Source organism: Molossus molossus, unplaced genomic scaffold (assembly GCF_014108415.1).
Source record: "Molossus molossus isolate mMolMol1 unplaced genomic scaffold, mMolMol1.p scaffold_m16_p_20, whole genome shotgun sequence".
In the NCBI taxonomy this organism is placed as follows: Eukaryota; Metazoa; Chordata; class Mammalia; order Chiroptera; family Molossidae; genus Molossus; species Molossus molossus.
Window position 1 is genome coordinate 35,952,573 of NW_023425356.1, and position 27,430 is coordinate 35,980,002.

At 45.7% G+C, this 27,430-nt stretch overlaps 1 protein-coding gene across 1 annotated transcript in view; it reads left to right on the forward strand.

Moving 5' to 3' along the window:
* The window catches only part of HHAT (hedgehog acyltransferase), a 101,803-nt gene that overhangs the window by 56,644 nt on the left and 17,729 nt on the right, over positions 1-27,430 (forward strand). The window contains exon 8 of the mRNA XM_036273305.1: positions 21,146-21,296. Within this exon, the coding sequence (XP_036129198.1) occupies positions 21,146-21,296 (151 nt within the window). The remainder of the gene's footprint in view (positions 1-21,145; positions 21,297-27,430) is intronic.

The following is a 27,430-nucleotide window of genomic DNA, read 5'->3' on the forward strand; positions in this document are numbered from 1 at the left end:
CCGTTCCTGCCGAGGGCAAGAGTACAAGCCTGGCTCCTTATCTGTTTGGTGATTTATAGATTTTTTTTTCACAAAGCAACCCTGGTTGTCCCTGCTGTCCCACATGCTTAGTCAGAGTGTTTTCAAGGAATATGCCTCTTCAGGTTGGAAAAACGCTGAGCTGCTTTGATGACAGTCTCTTCTTTCCAAACAAAGATTCTAAGGTTTTAACGATGCGATTTGACAAAGCGGAGTAGGAGCAAATGATGGTTTATCCCGATTCGAACCCCGGCTGTGCTGCGTTCAGATTCAGAGGCTGTGTCAGTTGGGGTGATTTTAACCACGGGTAACAAAGACACAACTCAAAACGAGGCGGGAGCAATAAGGCAGAGCTGTTGTCTCACACAGCTGTTACTGCTGAGCTCAGCATGGGGCGGCCAGTCCAGCGCCTCGGGAGACTCACCAGCGATTCGTTTGTGTATCTGCCACTCAGACTAACAACCAGAATCCTAGAAGCCCCTTGTCGGTACCTGCAATCCCATCACCTTCTCTCTTTTCTCCTTAAGTATATGTTCATGATTCCCTTTTTAAAAACCTTCCTTTAAAGAAAATTGAGCCTGGCCAGTGTGGCTCAGTGGGTTGAGCATTGTCTCACGGACTGAGAGGTCCTGGTTTGATTCCCGGTCAGGGCACATGCCTGGGTTGTGGGCTTGATCCCCAGTAGGGGGCGTGCAGGAGGCAGCTGATCGATGTTTCTATTTCTCTTTCCCTTCCTCTCTCTCTAAAAATATCAATAGAAACATATTTTTTAAAAATTGATTTTATTTTTAGAGCAGTTTTAGGTTTACAGCAATATCAAGAGGAAGGTACAGGGATTTCCCATCTACTCCCCATCCCTTCAGCTTCTTTCTTCAACAGCCCCCACCAGAGCAGAACATTTGTTACAACGGATGAACCTGCATTGACATGGCATTATCACCCAGAGCCCATAGTTTGTTAGGATTTACCCTTAATGTTGTACAGTCTATTCAAAAGATGTATAATGACACGTATCTACCGCTTATACACAGAACAGTTTCAAAGCCTCAGAAAACCCTCTGCGTTGTCTCTTCCTCCCTGTAGTTCTTGTCCATCTCTGATCTTTTTACCATCTCCATAGCCTTACCTTTTCTAGAATGTCATAGAGTTGGAATCATACAGTATGTAGCTTTTTCAGATTGACCGCTTTCATTTGGTAATATGCACTTAAAGTTTATCCATGTCTTTCAATGGCTTTATAACTCGTATTTTTTTAGTGCTGCATAATATTCCATGATCTGGGTGCACCACAGTTTATTTATGCATTCCCCCACTGAAGGACATTTTAGTTGATTCCAAGTTTTGCAATGATGAATAATGATGCTACAAGAATCTGTGTACAGGTTTTGTGTGAACATACGTTTTTCAACTCCTTTGGGTAAATACCAAGGAGTACAATTTCTGCATTGTAGGCTGAGAGAATGTTTATTTTTGTAAGAAACTGTCAATTGTTTTTCTAAAGTGGCTGCACCATTTTGCATTTTCACCAGCAATGAACAAGTTCCTGTGGCTTTACATCCTCAGCAGCATTTGGTGTTGTTGATGTTTTAGATTAAGGTCATTCTAATCGGTGTGTAGTAGTGTCTTGTTTTAATTTACAATTCCCTATTGACATAAGATGTGGAACATCTTATTATATGCTTATTTTTAGTGGTTGCCCTAGAGTTAGCAACATATCTACAACCAATCCAAGCACTATCTAGCACAGTACGTTGAAATAATATATTCCTAGTTCCTTCCCCCATCACTGGTGTGATTGTTGTTAATTTCATGTAAACTGTAATCATCAATACTTTGTCGCTTTTACTTAGAAAAGACTGTTATTGGTTAGATCAATTAAGAATAAGAATACTATACGCAGCAGAATTTTCACTGATACAACACCTAAGGCAACAGAAACAAAGGAAAAAATGAACACATGGGACTACATCAAACTAAAAACTTCTAAGCACAGCAAAAGAAACAACCATCAAAACGGAAAGGGATCCCATTATATGGGAGACCATAATCACCAATGATGCATCAGATAAGGGGTTAATTTCCAAAATATATAGAGTGCTCATACAACTCAACAAAAGGAAGACAAAGAACCCAATTAAAAAATGGGCAGAGGACCTAAATAGACACCTCTCCAAAAAGGACATACAAATGGCCAAGAGACATATGAAGAAATGCTCAACATCACTAATCATCAGAGAGATGCAAATTAAAACAACAATGAGGTATCACCTCACACCTGTCAGAATGGCTGCCATCAACAAATCATCAAACAATAAGTGTTGGCGAGGGTGTGGAGAAAAGGGGACTCTAGTACACTGTTGGTGGTAATGCAGACTGGTGCCGCCACTATGGAAAACAATATGGTGTTACCTCAGAAAGTTAAAAATTGAACTGCTATTTGACCCAGTGATCCCACTTCTAGGAATATACCCTAAGAAGCCTGAAACACCAATCAGAAAGAATATATTTACTCCTATATTCATAGCAACACTATTTACAATAGCTAAGATCTGGAAACAACCCAAGTGTCCATCAGTAGATGAGTGGATACATGTACATAATAGAATACTATGCAGCTGTAAGAAAGAAAGATCTCTTATCCTTTGAGATGGCATGGAAGGACCTGGAGAGTATTATGCTAAGCAAAACAAGCCAAGCAGAGAAAGACAAATATCACGTGATCTCACTTATTTGTGGAATATAATGAACTAAACAAACTGCTGAACAAAATTAACCCAGAGACATGGAGGTGGGGTGTAGACTGACAAGCCTCAGAGGAGGAGGGGGTTTGTGGGGGAAGAGATAAACCACAGAACTTACATGCATGTATTCATGACCAATGAACATAGACAACAAAGCTGGGGATGGGGTGGGGGGTGAGGGGAGGAGGGTGTCAATGGGGGAAAAACGAGAAACATCTGTAACAAAAACAAATTAATAAATAAAAATAAGAATACTTTAAAAATGTTTTTATTGATTTTATAGATAGAAAAGGAGAGGGAGAGGGAGAGAGAAACATTGATGTGAGAAAGAAACATTAATCGACTGCCTCTTGCACACCCCGACCGGGGATTGAACCTGAAACCTTGGCATGTGCCCCGATCGGGAATCAAACTGGCAACCTCTCAGTACACAGGATGATGCCCAACCAACTGAGCCACACCGGCCAGGGCAACAATAAGTTTTTATTTTACCTTTACTTATTCCTTCTCTGATGCTCTTCCTTTTTTTTTTTTTAATGTTGATTCAAGTTTCTACCTATATTATTTTCCTTGTCTCTGAAGACATTTCACCATTTTTAATCATCTGAGAAAGTATTTCTCATTCACTTTTGAAAGATAATTTCACTGGATACAGAATTCTAGGTTGGTATTTAATTTTTCTGTAGACACTATAAATATTTCACCCCACTCTCTTCTTACTTGCATGGTTTTAAGGAAAAGTTAGATGTCATTCTTATCTTTGTTTCTCTATAGCTAAGGTGTTTTTCCCCCTTCTGGCTTTTTCCAGTATTTTGTTCTTTATCTTTGATTTTCTGCTGTTTGAATATAGTATGCCTAGGGGTAGTTTGGAGGCATGATTTCTGCTTGGTGTTCTCTGAGCTTCCTGGATCTTTGGTTTTGAGCCTGACATTAATTTGGGGAAAACGTTAGTCATTATTGCTTTAACTATTGCTCTTCTTTATCTCTTTCTTCTCTTTCTGGTGTTTGCATTACATGTATGTTCATTGTCAAGCTATGGCTGGGGGTCTTTTTCTCTGGACAGATACCACGGACAGCACCTGAGAACTTCCCCTCAGCAGCAAACACTTCTGCGCACATACCTGTCAGATAGCGATGCCTCTGAAGCCAGAACAAAATGCAAAGATTAGAGTCCCTTGTTCTGTAAAAAGTTGGCATGCAGCCTGGAGGTAAGGCAGAGAGAACCACTCAAACCAACAGGTCCCTAAACTCTGTGACCCGATCACGTCTAGCCTTTGGACTTACACTCGGCTCTGTAACAGCCCCATGTCTATGCCGTTACCTGCAGCGTCCCAGTCATTCTCCCTGACCAAGAGTCATATGTGGCTAAAGCCTGAACTTGGGCTGATGTCCACAAGGGGAAATGACTAGTGAAGGTGTGTTAACATTTCTTATCCGCTGCACTATTTGATTTGTGTGAAGCGAGACCTCCTTTGTGGATATTTTTGGATAGTTATAATTTCACTCAGAAAATGTACTTGGCCTTCAGAAGCATGTTTGATGAATTATTTCCTCCCAGCATATCTTAGTAGGAACTCAGGCTTACTCTGTGTCATAACACATAACTTTCAAAAAATAAAATAAAAAAATCAAGGCACAGGATCTGTTTACGCTAACAAATCTCTTTCCTTTTCTGTAGATCTACAAACAAGACCTTAAATGCCACTTGCTTTGTACTCGGAATCTTCGATTCCGTCTCCAGCCACATTAGTGTACACTCTGTTGTAAATGTTATGAACCGTGGACTCTCAGGGATGGAAACTAGAAAGTTTCCAGAGCACGTCTTACATCATCTATGGATAAAGTTATAGCTCCAGGGCTGTTTGCCAGGAGCATGGATTGGACTGAGAGCCAGTCCCCCAGCTGTTGTCCAGGACAGGATAATAGGGGCCAGAGCGCGAAGGGCCAATGCAATCTGAGGTGGATAACCAGCGTCACGAGGATTGGAGACCATTCTGAATGGCTGGAACAGAATTCTGCAGTTGAAGATTAGGTTTAGAAGTAATACTGACGAAACCAGATGATACATTTGATGCTAGGGTGACAAGACAGACAAAAATCTATCAAAATGGGACTATATAGAAATGATAAGTATGCAGAATTCCCCAGATTCCTGCCTGTAGGCGTTCCAAGGCTGATCAAGGAAAAAGACAGGAGCATGAGGTCGCAGTCGCACACACAAGCTTCGTTTGGGTGATGCTCTGACGGGTTTGCATTGGGGGAAGTCCCTCACAATATGAGTCCCTGCAGAGGCTACACTGGGGGGCCCCTGCTGAGAAGGGGAGGAGAGGAAGGGCACTCTCTGGGGGGAGTGGCGTGGGGGGGGTGCATAGGTGACATCACTGGACAGCACGGTTGGGAGTCTCTGTAAGGGCAGCAGCGGTTCAGGATCTCGATAGCCCTGAGGTTTGTCTTGTCTGTTACTGGCAGATGTTGGGCAGTTTCACAGGGTATGCAAAGGAGGCAGGCTCTAGAGGGCAGAACGTCTGCTTATTTGGGCAGCATTTAAAACAATTGAACGCGTGAAAATTTGAGTTTGGCACTGGCAGGCTTTTGGACTAATGGTTCTCAACCTGGAGTGAGGAAATAAACAATCTTGGAGCCCACACACAGGCCCTCTCTGGCTCATTTGTGTAACACCGCCTCCTCTCAACACGGCGCCTCTCCGTGCATTGGTCTCCTGGACAGATCTAGCTGAGGAGACAGACAGAAATCAGGTCGGAGAGTCTGGCCAGTCTAGTGGCCAAGTGGGAGGTCCAGACTGACAGCAATTGTTAAGGAACTATGCTCTACTCATTCAGATTAATGGATTGATTTAAATGAATGGATTTGGTTCAATGACAAGGATGCATAGGTAAACAGGGCAAGTCCAGCCTCTGTCCTTGCAGAATTCGTGGTCTAAAGAGTGGCTTAGGGAAAAAAAACAAAAAAACAATACCCATTACAGTGCAGGGAGAGAGGTCAGGTGCTGTGTGAGCACAGAGCAGTACCCAGCTCAGTCTAGGGGGCTGGGAAAGGCTTCTGGGAGGAAAACCCGAGGCATGATTAGGAACGAAAGACAATAGATAGATGAGGTTGGGGGAAGGGTGTTCTAGGAAGAGGGACTAGCATATCCCAAAACCCAAAGATGAGAGCTCTAAGACCATGGGGGGAAATGAAAGAAGTTCAGCATGGTGAGGAGCTCCTGTGATGTGCGTGTACGTGTGCGTGAGCGTGCGTGTGTGTCTGTGTTCTGGTGGAAAGATGCGTTGAAGTGAGGGAAGGCAGGTGAGGTGATGGAGGGCTGAATCAGGGTCGTGTTTCGAGATCTGTGATAACTGACAGAAAAACAAATTTGGGACATTCGTGAGGGAGAGTTGACTGGCATTACTAGCTGGTTGGCTGTGGGGGGTGGGAAGAGGGTGGAGTCCCAGAGGAAGGCTGGGATTCTGCTGTGGGCACCTGGTGGGGGGGGGGGGCACCGGCAGCCCTTCTAATTCACACTTGCCCAGGCTCCCTGCCAGGCAGTCTTTCAATTGAACATGTCTTCCCACGCCCCTGCGACCAGTTGTTGGTGGCAAGCGACCGCTATTGACCTCTCTCAAGCTGCTGTGCCACAAAATAAACGCGCTGGTCTCTACGACTTCTGCCTGAGCTGTGACCAGCCCCCATCCATGTCATCCTGTCACGTGCTGGGAGCTTCTGAAGACGGAGGACAGGGCACTCATTGTTCTGTGCGCCTTGTCCCGAGATTCCTCTGGAGTTCACACTGCATGGGAGCGGGTTACGTCAGTGCCTCGGAGTGGTGGCACGCTGACTCTAGGGACAACGGGGCAGCTCGTTGGTCACCGGCGTTGCCACGGCATCCTTTCTGTCTTCTTGCTTCAAACATTCTCATTTCTGGTCAACTTCATAAATGGTGTCAGGTTACAACAACAAAAAGGACACAATGTCTCTCTTCCATGAATATGCAATGTTTTAGAAAAGACAGATGGATGTTCTACTGATACTCTTATTTTCCTACCAGCTTAAGAGTGAAATAGGTAATGTTTTAACTTTTATTAGAGGTGACCAGAATGGAGCCAGCTTGGGAAATATGCTCATTAAGTGCTTTGATTAATATCCATGCATGACCAGCAGCCATGTGTCCACACGCTTGAGTTTCTCTTTCCTGACTGTTTGCCTGGCTCAGAGTAAGTGCTCCGTACAAACTTGTCAAAAGAGTCAGTGAGGCTGCAAATGGTGCTTTTGTTGACTGTTTGGTGGTCGGCCCTCTGTTTCCTTTGTTTGTGGGTTTTGTCTTCTTTGGGGCGCTAACGATTTGGTGAATTAACGGATGGCAAAGGTTCTCTTACTCATATGGCTTTTGTTGCTTACAAAAATTTCTTTGTGAGTGATTTTTCTTTTCTTGATCGTTAAAAAACCCCTGCCAATCTAAGAGCACCTAATGGGACGTGGTGGGTGAAGGCACTCTTACCTGGGGACAGAAGAGTCCTTGAGGCACCCCTAGGTGCCATTGCTGATGATCTGTGTTGGTGTTGATTTGAGCAGCAGTATATGTACAGGTGACAAAGGTGTATTGCACTCTGTTTTGATGTGGAGTGTGGAGGGTGTTTTGGGAACAGCAAACCACACAGAGATATATTAAGAGAGAGAGTGACCAACTGACCTGGTTTGCCAAGGACTCTCTTAGGTTTGGCAAAGCAAGTCTCACCGGGGGGAACTCCTCAGTCCTGGACAAGCTGGGATGATCGGTCCCCTATATGAGAACTCAGAATTGAGTGCAGAGCAAATGGAAGTGGCGCTTTTGCAGGATCAAATACACACTTAAGAGAGTGTTTATAAAGAATGACTTCCCCAAAGACCTACAGAGGAGGCACCTACATTGTTTCACAGGGTCCAGACTTGTATAGTGAGAGTTACTATAAAGGGAAGTTGTTTGGGAAGGTCCTCTGAGCTCCAGATACGCTGGGCCTTCTTTTTCCTTCGGTCCAGGCATTTCTCTGGAGGTGAGACCTGGGGGAGATTACGAACTCTGGAGTTTTAGAGCTGAGTTAGACCTCACAGATTGTGTAACACCTTCATTTTATAGGTTAAGAAATTGAGGCTCAGAGAAGCTCAGTGGCCTTTCCAAGGTCACAGTTGGTTGCGGGCCATGCTCAGGTGCGAGCCAAGCGTGTTGATTTCCAGGCCCTGGTTCTCTCTGCTGCCTTCACTCACCGTCACGTGGTTCGGCCAGTGCGGACCAGTGTGGGCTTCTCACGTGAAACGTGTGAAATGAAAACCATTGATAGCCCTGCCTCGGACCAGGGCGTGTGTGCCGCACAGGGACAGCGGAATGAGGAGAGAAGGACAGCAGTCTGATTTTAGATGACAGCAGCCGGTGGGCCAATGGCCTAAGAATCTAAGAATTGCCAATGAAGATGGGGCGGGGAGCGGGGGTTAACTAGGGACACTGCAGGCAGGATGCTCAGTAATTGTTGGAGGTGCAGGTCCAAAAGGGACCTTGCTCATTTTCCTGATCATGTTTCTCGGCACTCTCCTGATGCCCAGCTGTTCCTCAAATGAGTTTTTCATAACAGTCACTTGCACACCAGTGAGCACACGAGCGGCGCACAGAGTGGAAAATAAAACTGTGCGAGTCTCCCCAGGCACTGCCCACCCGCCTCCCCATTTGCCTTTGGTTTCTTGTCCAGATTATTAACCAGGATTCGCTCATTGCCCTTTTTTCCTTACCACCTACTTTTTGAGCTTAATATATTCTGAATTTTTCCTTACATGATGAAATATTCTTTTAGATTCCATATCTTGGAGTAGGATTTTACTAGATGTATGGTGTTCCTTCCTATGGCTTTACTGCTGTTTAGTTAACTGATTCTCTGTTGCTGATTGTTGTTTAAAATTTCGCCCTGCTATAAATATAAATAATGCCTCAGTGGAGGTATTTGCATAAACATTTTGAACTCAGCCCTGATGGTTTCCTGAGGGCGATTTCCTAGGTCAAAGGCTTTGGCTGCTCATTGCCAAACAGGACTTCAGGGCCAGTTTTGCTTCCCAGTGTCTGCAGTGGGTGCGGAGGGGTGTGCTTTACGCAGTGACTTTCCATTCAGAAGGCGTGCGTCTTGCACCCCGGCCATGTTCTCCTTTCCTGACTCTCCCTCGCTGCTCCCTGCCTTGTGGTGGGTTGAACATCCCTCCCTTTGCCGCAAGACAGTTGTGGGTTTCGTCTCAGAGTTTCGAGAAGGCAGCTGCCAGGCTGCCATCTGAGCAGTGAACTGTGGGGAGCAGGATGGGCCCGAGGGAGGTGCGGCTGTCAGGGTGGACGTGCAGTGGAGTGTGGCTGTTCTCCCAGCGTCCCCATCCCGAGCTGAGCTCTTCGGAGAGACAGTCTAAGGCACAGCCGGTGCCTCCCGGAGCCGGGCTGGGCTTCCCGGAGCTTGATGTGCACGGATGCGAGGCTTTCAGACGGACACACCTTTGTCCTTCCCGCCAGATACTGTGTGCTGAGTGTTCCAGAAACCTCTTACCACATTACGGAAACACTGTGTATTCAAGGGCTCCCATCATGGTGCACTAGCAGTAGTGGGCTGATTGATGGAGTCTCGAGGATGCGGCGCTGTGGAATGCTGTTCTAGAACGCCGTGACTCACTGAAAAGCAGCACCTTCCTGTAGCCGTGTGGCTTTGCATTGTGCTTGGATAAAACGGGACAGAACCTCTGTAACAAAATGCCAGAGGTTGGCTCCTCCCCACCTCCCCAACTTGTCTCAGGCCACCTCCCCTCTGCCCTCTGTCCCTTCCAGTAGGAGTGCTCTTCCTCTTCAGCTTAAAAGTCTCTTCCCAAGAGAAGCTTACCCCGGTGACTGAAACAGAAATAGCCCGCCAGCACTTGATGTCACCCTGTTTTATCCTCCACACAGGGCTCATCACCATCTGAAATGTGCCTTGTTTGTCTCTCACGATTGAATATATGTTCCGTGGAATTAGGAAACTCATTTAAATTGGTCATCATGGTGTCCCAATGCCTAGAACAGTACGCAGCTGATAATCGACTCTCTGTAAATATTTGTTCTATGCCAATAATGCAGTCAGCCAGCAAAGTTCCTGTATGTTCACTGTGAAGAGCAGGTGTCTTCAATAGACTCACTTGGGGTCTGAAGATCTGAGTGTTAGTCTTAACCCTGTATTCATTAAGTCTGTCACCTTGGAAAAAACCACTTACCATGGCTGAATCTCAGCGCCCTTCTCTGTAAAATAAGAATTATTGTATTTGCCCAAAGAACCCCAAAGGGTGTTTGAGAGGAATAGCTGCAATATGGGTGTACAAGCTCTTTGCAAACTTTTAGTCATTCAACAAATGGAAACTGTCATGACCTGTTTATTGAACATACATGACACTACCACAGGCCGTCTCCCAAAGCTTGGAAATAGGGAAAACACAGCCCAATACTGAGGGCACAGGTACGTCAGTGCACAGTGGATCAGAGATGGGCTTCCGGGAGAACGGGAGGTGGTTTGGTCAGAACTAGACCGGGAAACATCCAAAAGGCACGTTCTGACAATTCCCATTAAAGCAGTGACTGGGCAGGGGCACTCTGTTCCAGCAATTTGCTTTGTCATGTCCAGTTTTGCCAACAGCACTTATTGAAGAGACTGTCTTTGCCACATTGTACATCCTTGCTTCCTTTGTTGTAAATTAATTGACATATAAGCAGGGATTTATTTCTGGGCTCTCTGTTCTAGTCCGTTGATCTGTGTTTCTGTATTTATGTCAGTACCATGCTGTTTTGATTATTGTAGCTTTGTAGTATAGTTTGATATCAGGGAGTGTGATACCTTCCACTTTGTTCTTTCTCAAGACTTCTTTGACTATTCAGGGTCTTTTTTGGTTCCATATAAATGTAGGATTAGTTGTTGTAATTGAGAGAATATTGTATCTGTCTATTACTTTAGGTAGTAAGGACAGTATTAATCCTTGCAATTCATGAGCAAGGTATATCCTTACATTTTATTTGTATCTTGTTCATATTCTTTCTTTAATGTCTTATAATTTTAACAGTACAGGTCTTTCACTTCTTTGGTTAAATTTATTCCCAGGTATTCTATACTTTTTTGATGCAATTGTAAATGGCATTGTTTTTTTCCTCTGATTGTTTATTATTGGTGAATAGAAATGCAACAAATTTCAGTATATTGATTCTGTATTTTGCAACTTTAGTGAAGTTATTTATTAATTCTAATAGTTTTATGTGGTGTCTTCAGGGATTTCTATATCATGCCATCAGCAAGTAATGAGAGTTTTACTTCTTCCTTACCAATTTGGATGTCATATTTCTTTGTCTTGTCTGATTGCTGTGGCTAGGACTTCCAATACTATGTTCAATAGAAGTGCTGATAGTGGGCATCCTTGTCTTGTTCCTGATCTTAGAGGAAAGGGTTTCAGCTTTTCACCATTGAGTGTGATGTTAGCTGTGGGTTTATCATATATGGTCTTTATTATATTGACATATGTTTCTTCTCAGTGGTTAGAGCATCGGCCCACACACCAGAAGGTTGCAGGTTTGATTCTGATCAAGAGCACGTACCAGGGCTGCAGTCGATCCCTGGTCCTGGTGGGGCGCATGTGAGAGGCAACCAATTGATGTTTCTCTCTCACATGGATGTTTCTCTCTCTCTCTCTCTCTCTCTCTCTCTCTCTCTCTCTCTCTCTCCCCATTCCCCCTTCTCTCTCTCCCCACCCACTTCCACTCTCTCTAAAAATAATCAATGGAAAAAAATCCTCTCATGAGGATTAACAGAAAACAAAAAAGGGTGTTGAATTTTTGTCAAATGCTTCTTTTGCATTTACTGAGATAATATGATTTTTACCCTTTATTTTGTTAATGTGATGCATTGCTTTGACTGATTTACGGATGTTGAACCATCCTTGCATGCTAAGTGCATCTCACTTAGTCATGGGGTATAATATTTTTCATGTGTTATTGAATCCAGTTTGCTAATATTTTGTTGAGAATTTTTGCATTGGCCAGAGATTCTTGAATGTAATAATTGATTTAGTGTGTGTTTGGCTATTAGTATCAGTAGTTCAGGGTAGACATACCAGAAAGGGCCAGGAGGTGGCAGTAAAAAGTAGGTAGCCATTTGAGAAATTCAAATCGGACATTTTATTAGCCTAATATTCAGCTTCTCTTGGTGAATTTACAAAGTATCAATGTGGGAGTGGAGAGGTGGTCTACAAAAGTGGCCATTCCTGTCCCTGTTTTCATGCTATCCCTGAGTTTTATCTCTGCAAGTTCTTTTCATGAAATTCTCCTGCAAAAATTTTTTTAAATTCTTAATTTACTCCAGTGTTCAGGTTTCATGTAGAACATGTTTTTATATATAAGCTGTAGATGAGATTGTCACTAGATTTCAGCAGTGAGTTATCTGCCAGCCCCTTAATCTCTAAATAAAGTGGACTAGGCCTCTCATTCCCTGCACTGAGCAGAGCCCAGGGTTCTCCTGAAACTTCCACTCCTTGGCCTCTATGGTCTCTCATTCTTGCTTTTGTGGAATTCGTTCTGTTTGGGGATCATTTTGCATTGCCCTGGTTACTACATGGTACTTGATCCTTTACTTGATTTGTACACGCACATGTATCCACACACAGACCACAAACACACGCACATGCACACGCACTCCACACAAAAGTCTGTCCAGATAAACCGTTTGTGTGTATTAGAGGACGTGTGTTGGGAAGAGAGCCACACAGGCAACTTAATGGACAGTTGGAGCTCCCTGGTTGCTCTGCCGTGTCGGAAACGCAGGCCCTGGTCTCTGGCCTTGCTGCTCTGCTCCTTTCTCTGTCCCTCCTTTCCTTCCTTCTCTCAGGACGAAAACCATCCCGTTTTCTTACAGGCGGATCTCTTTGAAACACAAAGCAAATCACCTCCCTTTCTTGCGTGGTTTCTTGAGTCTTTTTTTTTTCCTTTTTATTATGGGGAGGGAGAGAGGGAAGAAGAGAGAGAGAGAAACATCGATGTGAGAGAGACACATCAAGTAGCTGTCACCCACACGACCCCAACTGGAGCCAGGGACAAACCACAACCGAGATACGTGCCCTGAGCAGGAACTGAACCCGGGTCTCTCTGGTTCGTGGGCCAACACTCTAACCGCTGAGCCAAACCAGCCAGGGAGGTTTCTTTAGTCTTTTACTATAAAGCCGTGCTGCTCGGCTGCATCCCCCCCAGGCTGCTTCGCACCCATGTGCTTTGTGCACTTCGTGGCTTGAGGTTCCTGTGTCTAGCTAACTCCCCTTTCAAAACAGCCCCCTTCCTGACCAGTTCTGAACTGGGATTTGGGTGGTGCCCCCCCCCCCCCCACTGCTTGCTATAAAGAATTGCTTTTGATTAGGAGAGAGAAGTTGAGTGTCCCAGTTCCGAATTGTCATCAACTTCGTAATGCTGGGCATGTTCAGGGGATTTTTAAAAAATATTTATTTATTTATTTATTTTTGTTACTCTTCACCTGAGGATATTTTTCCATTGATTTTCAGATAGATTGGAAGGGAGGGAGGAGGAGGAGGAGAGAGAGAGACATTGATATGAGAAAAATGACCCCACACAACCCCAAATGGGGCAGGGATCGAACCTGCAACCCAGGTACATGTCCCTGACCAGGAATCGAACCCCCAACCCTTTGGTCCTCAGGCCAAGGCTCTAACCACTGAGCAAAACCAGCCAGGGCTATTAAGGGGATTTAGATGGGCCCAGTCATTGTAAAGTGGTATTAAGTGGGAACTGTCCTCAAATCAAATTGTGATCAATGAGAAAATGATGGTCATTTAATTCAGATCAATTCAGCAAAGCTTCATTAAACCTCCAGAGGAAATCACTACCCACTCATTCATTCTTCAGACCTTCCTGAGGCACACGGGGCCAGAGGTACAGAGGTGAAGTGGAGAGGCCCAGGGGTGAGCTCGTCTGCAGTTTTTGGAATTTAGGAGAAATATTGGTATTAGCCATAGGTGTTTGGGATTCAGAGTGAGTGGGTGGCCAGTCAAGACCCACCAAGACCGCCGGGCCTTGGACGCATCCTGCTCCCCTCACCTTCCTCCACCTAGAAAGGAAAGTGCTCGGAGCGCAACCTTCATATTCTGAAAGATTTAAGGAAATCATTTATATATTTTACAGTTGTCACATTTTAAATCATTTTCACTTACCTCAGGCACTGTCACAATAGCCGAGGGAACATATTGTCAGGATTGATTGTACAAGATTAAATAAATGCATAATCTATAAACACAGATTAAACATACTTTGACTTTTATTTCCCCCTTATTTACCCTTTGAGGGGACTCTGATAATGGCAGTGACTGGTTGTCGCTCTCAGACCACGCCTTTCTTATGAACAGAGTGGTTGTGAAGTTTCGGGAAGAGTCGCTTGAAGCTCTGCTTTGTGTGGAGTAATTATTTGGGCGGATCTCGGCAGAAGCTCCGGGCTCCTTGCTCTAACAGGGAAATTAGGTTGGGTCTGGGAGACCACAGATCTCAAGCGGGCAGAGCATTGTTCCTTCACAATTAAGTTGTGGTTGTCAAAATTATAGCGGTCTTTAGCTAATAAAATTAAAGGTCAGTCCTATGGCACACGGTTTCTTTCTTTCTTTTTAAAAAATTCCCTGCATGTTATCTTGCCGGCTAAGTCAGTGATGAGTGTCAGAATGAGTCTGGAACATTGCTCTTGGAGTTCTGTCATATAACCTACAGATTGAGCAAGAGAGATGACTGTTCAGTTATAGATACTCCATGTGATGTGAGGATAATTTCATGGTGCTTGCTTACAGAACGGGAGATGCCTGCTTGACAATGTGGCAGTATAAAGGGTAGCATGTTGCACCAGTTATTTAAAACACCAACTATTGCCTGGCCAGTGTGGCTCAGTGGTTGAGCATCGAACCATGCACTAGGAGATTGCTGGTTCGATTCCTGGTCAGGGCATGTGCCCAGGTTGTGGGCCAAATCCCTAGTGCGGGGCATGCAGGAGGCATGATGTTCTCTCTCTACCTCTCCCTTCCTCGCTCTCTAAAAGTCAATAAAGAGAACAAATTAAAAAGAAAGAAAGAAAACACCAACTATTCCCTGCCACCTACCCTTCCAACCCCAATATCCCTTGGACTATGATATTTGTTCATCCCTATTTAATCCATTCCTGTGCCCAGGTAACTTAGTGTACAGATAACTTCTTAGATGACATAGTTAGGTATACAGTGATACCTCGGTTCTCGAACATAATTCGTTCCAGGAGGACGGTCGAGAACCAAATTGCTCGAGAACCGAAGCAATGAAACCCAATAGGAAATAATGGAAACTGGATTAATTCGTTCCAAGCCCCAGAAAATGCCTATTTACTGGCCTAATTTGTATATAATATGTAGAAAAACATAAGTCTCGACAAGAAATAAAAGTGTACAGTATGTCTAAGGGTTAAATTCAGTGTAAAGCGTGACTCTCTCCACAAAGCGTGACTCTCTCTCTGCACTCACACTGATGACACAAGCAAGGCGCGCTGGGCCGAATGAACGCCATTCGGCTCAACTCGGCTCATCTCGGAAGTTCGAGTTCCAAATATTTGTTCGGATTCCAAGACAAAAGTTTCTCGAATCTCCTGGTCGAATACCGATTTGGTCGAAAACCGAGGCGTTTGAGAACCGAGGTATCACTGTATCTTTCTTTCAGGCAAAGTTGTTGTATGGAACTCTGAATTTGTTGGATACCTAGAGAGGAAATTATTTGCTTTCTAAAGGGATTCCTTTCTTCCTTGAAGGATTTTCAGTAGAGTACTTTAGTAGTTAATTTCCAGTTCTTTTGTAGACAGATTTTACAGGGCGCTTCAACTGGGAAAAGTGAATCCCACTGAAGTTTAATGAAACTTCAAACAGAAATATACACCTGATCTCTACCGGAAAATTTGCTTTTCAGAGTTTTCAGGCCATCACTTCATTAAGGCTTACACAGCTGTGCGTGTGTGGTATTACTTCACTTCTGACATGTGGGGGCTTCTTCCGTCATAGAATTTGGATCAGGAAGGGCCGTTGTAGATGTAAATAAACTCTTAATTCAGCACATCTGTTCTGTTCTACTACTTTAGGGCTTCTATTTTTCCTTTAATTTAAATTTATTTTGGCATATACAAATGCTTCTGGAACACCTGCATTTTACTTTAAGATGTATCTTCAGAAGTATTCAGTATTTTTATTGGACAATTAAAATTTTGATCTTGTGTGGTTCATTATGGCTTATCGTCTTTCCCCCCAGGGTATTAACAATTTGTAATTAAAGAGGATGCGCAAGTAGGATTTAGCATCTACCTAGGTAACTTTAGTTCTCCTGAGCAACATACTCTTTCTTTGGAGAGAGGCATTTTGGTGATTTAAACCCTAAGAAGTAGAAAGTTTTAAAAACTGGATTTTCCAATAACTCATATGTTTGAAGATAAACCATATTTGGAGGTAAGCTCTCCTCTGGCTCGTGAGTTAATGACAACTCATCTTGACGCAGAGAGGATCAGGGTTTGGAGTGTGTGACGTGGAGATGCTCCCTGCAGCGCACCACCACGTGCTCTTGTTTCTTGGGTATCTTTGCTCCCAGGGTGCTCCTCGAGGCTGGCTTTCCCGAGGACTTTAGAGCTGTCTCTGCATTTGATTTTCTGCGTGGATGGCTTCCTTCAGCTCCCACTGACAGCTGCTGCGTCCCGCCGTCTGGTCTGCTTCGCCTGGACTGTGGTCTCAGAGATATATGTGCATCTGCTGAACATGGTGACTCTGAGCCAAGCAGACCCGGGTTCAAGTCCCGACACTGCTACTTGTTACTGTGTGATCTTAGGTGAATTTTGTCACTTTTCTGTGCCCAGGTTCCTATCTGTGAAACATGGGTAATGACAATGCCCACGGAGAAGTGTGATGTAATAATTAAATATGATGATGCGTACTACTTGGCATATGGAGATAGTAAGTGTTTAATAATCAGTAGCTGTTATTATTATGCCACAATGCCCTCTCAGGAACTAGTGTGTTAGTGGACTTGCCCCGAAGTGGAGATGATCTATTTTATACACACACACACACACACTACACAGTGAATATTTGCTAAATGTTCTAACAGATGTGTCTAAGCCACTGTGTTCAGACTGTTGCCTGCCCTAGTGGCGTGGGTTTTAATCCCACTTCAGATTTATATTTTTCTGTCTCTTTTAACAGACCGTGTGCTCTATAAGGGCAGGGCTCATGCCTTGTTTTCTACCACTATATTGTTCAGTGCCTGGCAAGCAGTTGGTGCTCAATAACTCTACATGAATGCAAAAATAAATCCTTAATTCTGCATGGGGCACAGAGAAGATACAAGGAAGGGGCCATATTTGAACTGGATTGAAGGATCCACGGTTTTTGCCAAGAGGAGAAGGGGCGATGGGCATACGGGCGGGGAAAACACCAAGTGCCGAAGGGGGGCGGTAAATGTGACTGCAATGAACTGACCCGTGAGTCCCTGAGGCTGGGTCCCTGCCTGCCTTGACCTCCAGTCTGTTTCTCATAGCTGGTGAGTCAGTAGTCAGGTACTGAGCACATGCTCGATGAACACACGGATGTCATCCATGACTTTGTTTTTCGGGGGAAGGGGTTAGGTTAGGTAAAATCAATCACAACTCTTGTTAATGAATCTTTTAAATACAAACTCAGCAAAAAAAAAAAATTAAGTATCAAAAAATAGCTATATTTTGTATTTTTGGAGAGAATGAAAGCTAATTCAATATATATATGTCAAATAAATTTTAATCAGAGTAGACTTGTTTTTATTCTTATGTCGCTTTTCGTCGTACTGTGTGCCTAGTGAGACTGCAGCAACATCCTAGGGTTAACCCTGTAACCTTAGAACAACTCTGACAAGGGACAGACCAGTCTTTTGGTCAAGGGGAAGAGTAATGAGCTAGGTGTCCTTCATAGTGTGGATGAACATCAGCAGCAAGATAGCAGAGTTCTTAAACTCTGATACAAATACAATTTTCTTAAAGATAATACAAATATTACAGTTCTAGTGCCTTAAAACCATTATACATTCTTTTTTTATAAGCACATGAAATATCACATGAAAAGATAAATGTAAACCTTTCATATCTTTTTTTGTTTTATCCTCACCTGAGGACATTTTTGCATTTATCCTCAGATAGAACGGGAGAGAGAGAGAGAAACATCGATGTGAGAGAGAGACACATCGACTGGTTGCCACCCACAGGACCCCAAGTGGGGCCTGGGACAAACTGCAATGGAGGTACGTGCCCTTAGTGGGAACCGAACCTGGGTCTCTCTGGTCTGTGGGCTGACGTTCTAACTGCTGAGCCAAACTGGCCAGGGTTAAAGCTTTTGTATCTTAATCCATCAAAAATATTCAACAACAGGTAAATAGGGCGCCAGTTGCATGTTGATAAATGTGTGGTTTCTTGTGCTTTCCATGCAGATTGGGGTAAAAATCTCCAATTCACTTCAGCTTCCTCTACCGTAGAGTTACAGTAAGTCCCTATACTAAATCAACCAGTTCTTCAGCCCAATTCTATGTGAAAATACTCACAAGCGGTAAACATTGTGTGTGAATGGTGACTCCAAAAGGTAGACTCAGCTATGATTTTATTTCATATGCCTCAGATACAACAACTGTACAAAAACAGTATCAAATTAAAGGCAGTGTCTGAGACAGGAAGCAGCCTGTTAGCGGGAAGAGGATCCTCCCTCTGCGGGACAGCTCCGTGGGCGCGCACCACGCCGGCCCTCCCGGGTCCTGCGGCGCCTTCAGTTCCAGGCTGGTCAGTTAGTTCTGGAAGCGTTGCGCCCTCGGTCAGTCATCCTTACCCGTGTCCTAGCATTTCTAGCTCTGGGGTTTTTCTGGCCAGAGTACTTTTGTGTCCCTTCATTGCCATCTCAGCAAGTGGAACTGATTTTTCTTGATTCAGGGTAGCCACATAGCAATAGCTAGCACATATATCCCACTTATTTTTTAAAAAATATTTTTTCTTTATTGATTTTTTAGAGAGAGGAAGGGAGAGGGAGAGAGAAATAGAAACATCAATGAGAGAGAATATCAATTAGCCGCTTCCCGCATGTCCCCTACTGGGGATCGGGCCCACAACCTGGGCATGTGCCCTGACCGGGGATCGAACTGGCGGCCTCTTGGTGCACGAATCAATGCTCAACCACTGAGCCACACCGGCCGGGCGTCATCTATCCCACTTCTTGATGAATGTGTGTAAGCACACACGCACACATGCCTACGTACATATATATTCACACATATGTCAGCTTCTTCCCTTGACCCCTGTCAGTCGCGTCTCAGAAGGCGGCGGTTTCATACCCTGCCCACCCAGCCGATGTGATGGCGGTCTGGTTTCCAGGAGTCCGAAGAACCTGTTGGTTTGACCAGTCCTGAATGGGGATGAGCGATTCCTGGGGGTTTCTCCTTGTAGGACGCCTGGCTTCCCACCGGAACCACGGTCTGCCATCCCAAACTGTGTCCCCAGAAGTGGCTCATGTGTTTCCTCTGGTACAGTCACCATTTACAGCCACACACTCCCCAGAAATGGCATTTTTTCCAAAACCCTCGTGTAACATCAAGAGTCCAGACAGTAATCTTTTCTGCTAGTGCTTACTTAAGGCTTAGTTATTTCTTTCGGGATCAGCCATGGATATGACCTGATCACGGCACCGACCGGCACCGTGGTATTTCCCTGCACACTGCAGACGGTGGTCCCGAGGCTGGACAGCACGTGGCTGCCAGTCGTCTTCTCCAGGGCTTCCTCACGCGCTTTGCCCTTGCCTTCTTGTGGGCAGTGCTCTGGCAGACTCGTCTCACCTTCTCACCTGGGTGCCAGGCCAGCGAGGACAGGGCCAGGAGCTGGCCCAGGTCGGAGGTGTCTTGTTGGCCTGGCTCCCACCTCTCCCAGGGCGAAGAGGTTAAAGTGACTTTCAGGAAGCCCGAGGAGAGGTGGTGGTTGGCAGATCACCCCGAATCCCAGCCGGAGATGTGGCTCGTTCCCAGCGGGGCAGGTGGAGGCCCATGGGAGCTGCAGTGTGCGTCTCAGGCCTCACACCCTGCCCAGCACACACACCCTGCCCAGCACACGCACCCTGCATCCGCTCACCCCAGCAAGCCGTGACCCAGGCCGGGAGGCCACTGGCTGCTACAGCATGCTGCCCTCGTGTTTTTTGTTTTTTTAAACAACTTCATTAGTGATATAGTTCACATACCATATAATCCACCCATTCAAAGTGCACAACTCAGTGGCTTCTAGCGCAGTCACAGGCATGTGCAGCTACCGCCGCTGCCAGTTTTAGAACATTTTTATCACCTCAAAAAAGAATCCCTGCCCTTTACACCCTCCTAAATCCCATCCTCACCTTCTTACCCCACCCCCCGGCATCCCCAGGCTTAGCAACCACTAATCAACTTTCTGTCTCTGTTTTCCTGTCCTGGACTTTCATATGAATGAAAACATATAATAAATATGTGGCCTTTTGTTTCTGGCTTATTTCACTTAGTAGGATGTTTTCAAGGTTTATCCGCATTTTAACAGCTATAATAATATTCCAGTGTATAGATACACCACGTTTTGTTTGTTCATTTGTCTGTCAATGGACAGTTGGGCACTGTGCTGTTATGAATGTTGGGGCACGAGTGTTTGTGTGGACTTTGTTTTCCTTGGGTATATGTCTGGGTCATGTGGTAACTCTGTTTCGTCATTTGAAGAACTGGCAAACTGTTTTTAAAGGGACCGTACAATTTCACATCCCAAGTCTGTGATGGTTCAGTATGTCCACCTCTTTGCCAGCCTTTGTTGATTGACTCTGATTCTTGTCATCCTAGTGGGTGGGTGTGAACTTATGTAAGGTTGAAAAGATTTGGGAAGGATTTTCCCTTTCTAATTGTTTCAACACAACATATCTTTTGAAGTGTGTCCTTTTCTAGTTGCTGGAGAATCATGACTGTTGAGAGGTCCTACTGCCTGTCCCAGTAACGAAGGAACTTGTATATTTTATTATATTTATTTTAGTTTTTCAACTTTTTTCTTTTTAATTGAATTAATCGGGGTGACATTGGTTAATAACATTATACAGGCCTCAGGTATACAATTCTGTATCAACGCATCATCTGTAGATTGCATTGTGTGATCACCACCCCGGTAGTTAATCCAGAAATTTCCACGATCACAGCCAAGGTGGGGTCCTTTAGAATCTGGGTGCTGAAGGGAAGGAGGGGCGCGGTGGAGAAGCGTGAGCGGGTGGTGTGTCTGCTGCAGTGCCAGGAGGGGGCTCCCCTTCCGCCCCGTGTCTGACGCCCCTCTGTCTTTCAGGAGGACTGGCGTTGGCCCAGGTGCTCTTCTTCTACGTGAAGTACTTGGTGCTCTTCGGCATCCCGGCTCTGCTCATGCGCCTGGACGGACTCACGCCGCCACCCCTCCCTCGCTGTGTCAGCACCATGTTCAGCTTCACTGGCATGTGGAGGTCAGTGGCTTATCGAGCCCTTCGGGGGTGTCCCTGGAGCAGCCGTGGCTTGGTCAGCTTCAGGGGGATCAGGCCGCCAGCCTGTCCCTGTCCCCCACTCAAGCCACAGTGGGCGAGTCAGTTGCTTCACCTGGCAGGACCATAACCCATACTTTCTGAGCTCTCGAGAATACTGTCAGGCTCTGCCGATAGGCGAGATGAGAAAGTGTGTCACCAAGACTGTCCAAATGCACAAGGGTTATGTCTAAAGTGCTTCCTTACTAACTGGGGACATGCTACCAGACAGTGATCATTTTATTGCTGTCTTTTATTCTTGAAAGGGACATCTGTCTATGTGGGACTGTCAATGAGGAAAATAGGCTGAGGGTGATAGAGGGGCCAGTGTCAGCCTTTATGAGCCCAAAGACCTGGGCACTTTACTAAAGCTCTCTGCTTCCATTTCTTATCTCTTAAGTGATAGTGACGTAATACGCATCTCCGAGAGCTGTTGTGAAGATTAGTAAGCTAATGCATTGAAAGCATCTGGCACGTGGTAGGTGTTAACCGATGTTAGCTTTCACCCTTATGTCATTCCCACACTTGGTGCACTGGGCTAGAGAGATGCTCATTCTGTTTTCTTACTCTTCTCGATTTTGCTCCATAACCCTACGTTGGCCTCGAGTCTTTGATCCAAAAGGTCCCTCTGCACCCCGCTGTTTCTGACTGCTGTCCGCCAGGTGGGCTCGCCCCTTGTTTTTCTTAACAAGCAGCAAGCTTGCCCTTGCAATTGCAAACCTACTCTGAGAGCCTCAGGCTGGGGACTTGCACACCCACGGGAGTCAGGCCCACTTCAGTTCTGCTGTCTGGGCCCCTCCATCGGCCCCACTCTAGTCTTGGCCCTGCTCAGAACTGCCATCTTGGCTCATTCGTGTGGCTCATTCAGTGTTATATTTCATTCCTGTAGACAGAAGAGCCAAAAGATAGGAAGGGGAAGAGCTCAGTGACTATTATCATAGCTAATGTTGCTATTAAAAAAGGGGTGGTGCCCTGGCCGGTGTGGCTCAGTGGTTAGAGCATCGGCCTGCACACCAAAGGGTCGAGGTTTCCATTCCTGGTCAAGGGCACGTACCTGGATTGCAGGTTTTATCCCCAGCCTACGTTGGGGTGCCTGCGGGAGACAACAGATCAATGTGTATCTCTCACATCAATGTGTCTCTGTCTCTCTCTCTACCCCTCCCTCCCTCCCTTCCACTCTCTCTAAAAATCAGTGGAGAAAATATCCTCAGGTGAGGATTAACGACAACATCAAAAGGAGTGGATAGTATACAACACTCTGATTTCCCATAGTAACTTATTATAGATGCTGAATTTATCTAAGCCTCTGAAAACTCATTTTGCTTTTGGTCCATTTTGCTTCTTGGGATTAGAAATGTCATCTGGTTATTGCAAGAAATGTCAAGTAATTGCTTTGATTTGTCCTTAATAACTTTATCGAATATCACAGGGTGCCCGGTTTTAATGGCAAGGTTAGCAAAGGGGCTCTCTCTAGCCAGGTGGCCAGGGAGTGGCTGGGAACGCTGTGTTAATGTTCAACCTACTCATAAAAGTAATTTACTGAATGAATGGGTCAGGACTCAGCGTGGTTTGGGGACGTGTCACAAGTGCCCGGCGTGTGCCTCCTTGGTGTAGACGCTTGCACCGATGCTTTCTCGGGAAGCACATTCTTCTGCAGGGCTTCCCCAGTGTCAGCCGGCACCATACGGAGCCAGGGCCCTGGCAGGCTTGGGGGCTCCAGGCTCCCTCCTCCTTGTCCGTAAGTACCAGCGCACTGATTGTCACAAGAGGCAGTTTAGACGGTTGACTGTATTTCACATTAAGATTGGTTGTCTTCTTGTCCTTTATTATTTTAATTAACTCTTAATTAATTATTTTTTGTCTAAGACCCTCAGTTTTATTTTATTTATTTATATTATTATTTTGAATCCTCACCTAAGGGTATTTTTCCATTGATTTTTGTTTTTTTAGATAGAGTGGGAGGGATGGAGGGAGAGAGAGAGAGAGAGAGAGAGAGACACTGATATAAGAGAGACACATCAGCTCTGGCTGGTTTTGCTCAGTGGTTAGAGCGCTGGCTCATGGACCAGTGAGTTGCTGATTCGATTCCGGTCAAGGTCACATACCTTGGTGGCGACCCGGCCCTGGTTGGGGTCATGTGGGAGGCAGTCATTCAATGTGTTCCTTTCACGTTGATGTTTCTCTCTCTCTTTCTTCCACTCTATCTGAACAAAAATGGAAAAGAGTCCTCGGGTGAGGATTAAAAAAAAAAGAGAGAGAGACATATCAATTGGTTGCCTCCCACACAACCCTGACCAGGGCCAGGGATCTAACCCACAATCAAGGCATGTGCCCTTGACCAGAAATCGAACCCACGACTCTAGTCCATAGGCTGGCACTCTAACTGCTGAGCCAAACTGGCCAGGGTAAGACCCTCAGTTTGTTTGTTTTTTTAATCTTTATTGTTGAAAGTACGACAAATGTCATGTCCCCCCCTTCTCCTTCCATTGACCTGCTCCTCCCCACTCCCACCCTGTCCTGCCTTCCTACACCACAGTTTTACACAAACTACAGGGGAGAGAGAACTTTGTCACCCTTGATTAGCATTAGACTCAAAAATTGCAGACCCCAGGTTACTGAAACACTCTCTCCTCCCTCCGTTGCCACGTGAGCCAGAGCGCAAGGCTGAAGGGTCACTGAGGGGCAGCTCTGGGCCGAGCCCTGGGCGTGGTTTGGTTCTAAAGGGAGAGCCTTACCAGGACATGTGCTGAAGTAACACACATGGCCCTCCTGGGAGTGACCTAGACTCACCCTGGCTTCCGTTACGCTCATGGGTGCAGACTCCCCTCCCCTTTCACTTTGTTTTGGTTTTTTGAAGGGTTTTCTGGTCTGCCAATTATACTTAGAAACACCTAGGTCTTCATTTTTTGCACACAGGGTCTGTTCCACATTAAGTAGCTGCATTAAGGGAAGGATTTTAAGTCTTTCTGAGCTGTAATGAACAATTTAAGGCTCAGAGAAAGAGGGTTTTTAACCGAGAAAAGAACACGACGTGCAGCTTATCCTCTGTGCCGCTTGTAGGTGCTCCTTGACCCTCAGGAGGAGGGGCACTATGTTCACGGCCAGGGCTGGTGGCACAGCCTACACTCCTGACTTTCCTTGGGAAGAATGCATGTCAAGGGAAAATTAAGTTTTGAGTCTGTAGTTTCTATTTTCGCCTCACTTGACGCTAATATTTCTGGGGCGTCTGCTGAGGCCGTGCTGCGGACAGAGCATTGCTCCCCCTTCCTGGACTCCTGTCTGGGGAGAACGGAGCCGGGAGCCTGCGGAAGCTGAGGTGCAGGCCTTTCTGCTGGGCCTGGCAGCCGTTCCTGCAGGGACCCGAAGGGCTGGCGGACGGGGAAGGCGGGGGAGAGATTTAAAAACAATCTCTGGCCCTGGCCGGTTTGGCTCAGCGGTTAGAGCGTCGGCCTGCGGTACAGAGAGACCCGGGTTCGGTTCCCGCTAAGGGCACGTACCTCGGTTGCAGTTTGTCCCCGGCCCTGGTTGGTCGTGAGGGTGTGGCAGCCACTCGATATGTCCCTTCATATCGATGTTTCTCTCTCTCTCTCTTCCTCTCTCTCCCTCACGCTCTATCTGAACAAAAAATGGAAAAATGCCCTCGGGTGAGGATTAAAAAAAACAACAATCTCTGGAGGTTTTGTAATGGTTACCCAAACTTCTAGAAAAATCCACACTGAACGAGGTTTGGAAGTGATGATGAGAAATGAATATTCAGCCTCCCGTGTTAAAGGAGCCTTCCGCACCAGACAGTGCTGGCCGTCCACTTAGCAAGAGAGGAGACCGGAGGCCGGCAGCCCACCACGTCGGGGCCATCTGAGCTCCACATCACAGGGCAGGCGAAATCGGCCATTAGCACAATGATAATAGTGCCTGACATGAGAGTTCAGACTGATCATGAAAAATTGCCGTTCACCCAAATGCCCCAAACCTGAAAGTTAGGATCTCTGATGGGTTTATTTGTTTATTTTTTCTGTCTCTTCTCTTTCATATAATTTCTGCTTGAATATTTGCAGGATAACAAAACCCGAAGGAGTTTATGTATTCCCGCTTGTGCGATTTTTTATGTGGCCTTATGAACCTGAGAAATTGAAAATTTTCTGCTTAATTTTTAGGTTTCATGTTTTAATTTCAGTAGGTTGCGCTCTGTAATGAGTCTTTTACCAGGAGTCATTAAAGATGAGGTTGTATGTCCAAGGTTCCAAATTAGAAATCTGATCATGTCCCCCTGGTTTGATTTCGAGCTATGGAAGTAAAGTGTGCAAAGTGATAGGATTTCCCCTGGTGGCCGGTGAGTTATGGGTTCATTTAAATTCGCACAGCCTGTCCTCTGCATTTCTTGAATTACGATGCTCTCAGATCTTCACAGGCAAACTCACACATCACTGTTTATCCCAGAGGTGTCTGGGCACTGTTGGTGGCTGCTGAGCCTTAAGATGTGGGGACATATTTGGGCTGCGGATGGGAGGAGCCTGAGCCCCTTCGTTCAGTGGGCCATTGGCTGACTGCATGAGCTATTCGGTCACAGAATTTAAGTCCCCAGGTGGAGAGTTGGTCCAGCCCTGTGGATGATGAGAGCCAGCGGGCTTTGTGAGAGGCTGCCTTTGAATCATGTGTAACCTAAGATTGCAGGGCAGGACGGCAGCCATGGAGTCGGTGACATATACGCCGTGTCTACCAGTGTTGCTGGGCAGAAAGCAGGGGCAGCACTAACATAGAAGAGAAAAGATGGAAAAGGTGCTGTTGGTTAGAATTCACTTTCTTCGGAGGCAGCCTAGTAACTAAGAGCTTGCTGTGTATTAGCTGTGTGACTTGGGCAAATCATTAAAATGCTCTGGACCAATCTTTGCACCTCCAAAAGGGAGATGATAATAGCACTTGCCTCATAGGGGTGACGGGAGGGTTGATTGAGGCTGGCGTATAGTAGGTCCTCAGGCAGCGATAGCTTCTTACTTTTTCTCTCTTGGAAATCGAACAAAGCCAGAGGTGACAGAGATCAGCCTGAGGACAGGCGGGTGGGGAAGCTGTGGGTGGTGATGGGAGCGGCTGAGAGAAGGCGCTAGTCCAGCTCTGAGCCTAGGTGATGGTGGAGGCAGCACGGACTCTGCCCTCAGAGGAGGGAGCTTGGGCCCCAGTTTCCTCACCCCTACAGAGTTCTCTTTGCCAAGAGTTTTTAGCTACTGGACAATTGCATTACTCACATTTGGGGTACCTGTCTTAGGCAATCCTTCTCTCTGATGACCCCTGCTCAGTGGACTCAGAAAGCACATTTCTTCTTCTAAGATTCATATTTTAAAGTCCCCTTACCTTTACTTCCAAGCGCAGACTGGCATCTCTCAAAGCAGACAGGGAGCAGCAAGCTGAAGTGTATTTTATGAACCATCATTATGGTTGGCTTCTGGATTTATTTTTACGTCAAAGACAGTAACTCTGGCCTCTCTTCCATTTTCCCTCCGTTTGGAAGCTGTGTTCAGTTCACACATGTCTGAGCAAACTCAGCTCGAAAGCTTTCAGAGTGAGGGGTCAGATGTAAGAAGCACCAGGGCCCCCCCCAAATGCAGGCCCGCACCTGGAGGCTGACCGCCCAGGGTAGAACCCTGGTTCCCTGATCATGAATTGGTGATCTCTGTGTACATAGTTTCTTTCTCTGGAAAACAGAGATATTGTAATAAATACCTCTTGGAACTAACACACTGTACTTTTCATAGTACAGTAATCGCTTCTTTCCCTGCTCACCCCCCACCGGACTGGAAGTTCTTTGAGGATAATGATCATTTCTCATTCTTATTAGCACCGTGTCCCCAGCACCCTCCGTGGGGCCCAGCATTTAGTGGCACTCAGGGCATCTTGGCTGAATGACCGAATGGTCACTGTCTTCTGACATTTCTATCAACCGCTCTCAAGGGCACGCCTTTCAAGTGTTTGGAGAGGATATATTTGAGACAGGGTGCATTTCCTCCAGGTAGTTGTAGGGTCTTTCATTTCCATGAGATTCATCCATAGAGAAATGTGAGGGGCTGGTTTTACATAACATGGTTTCT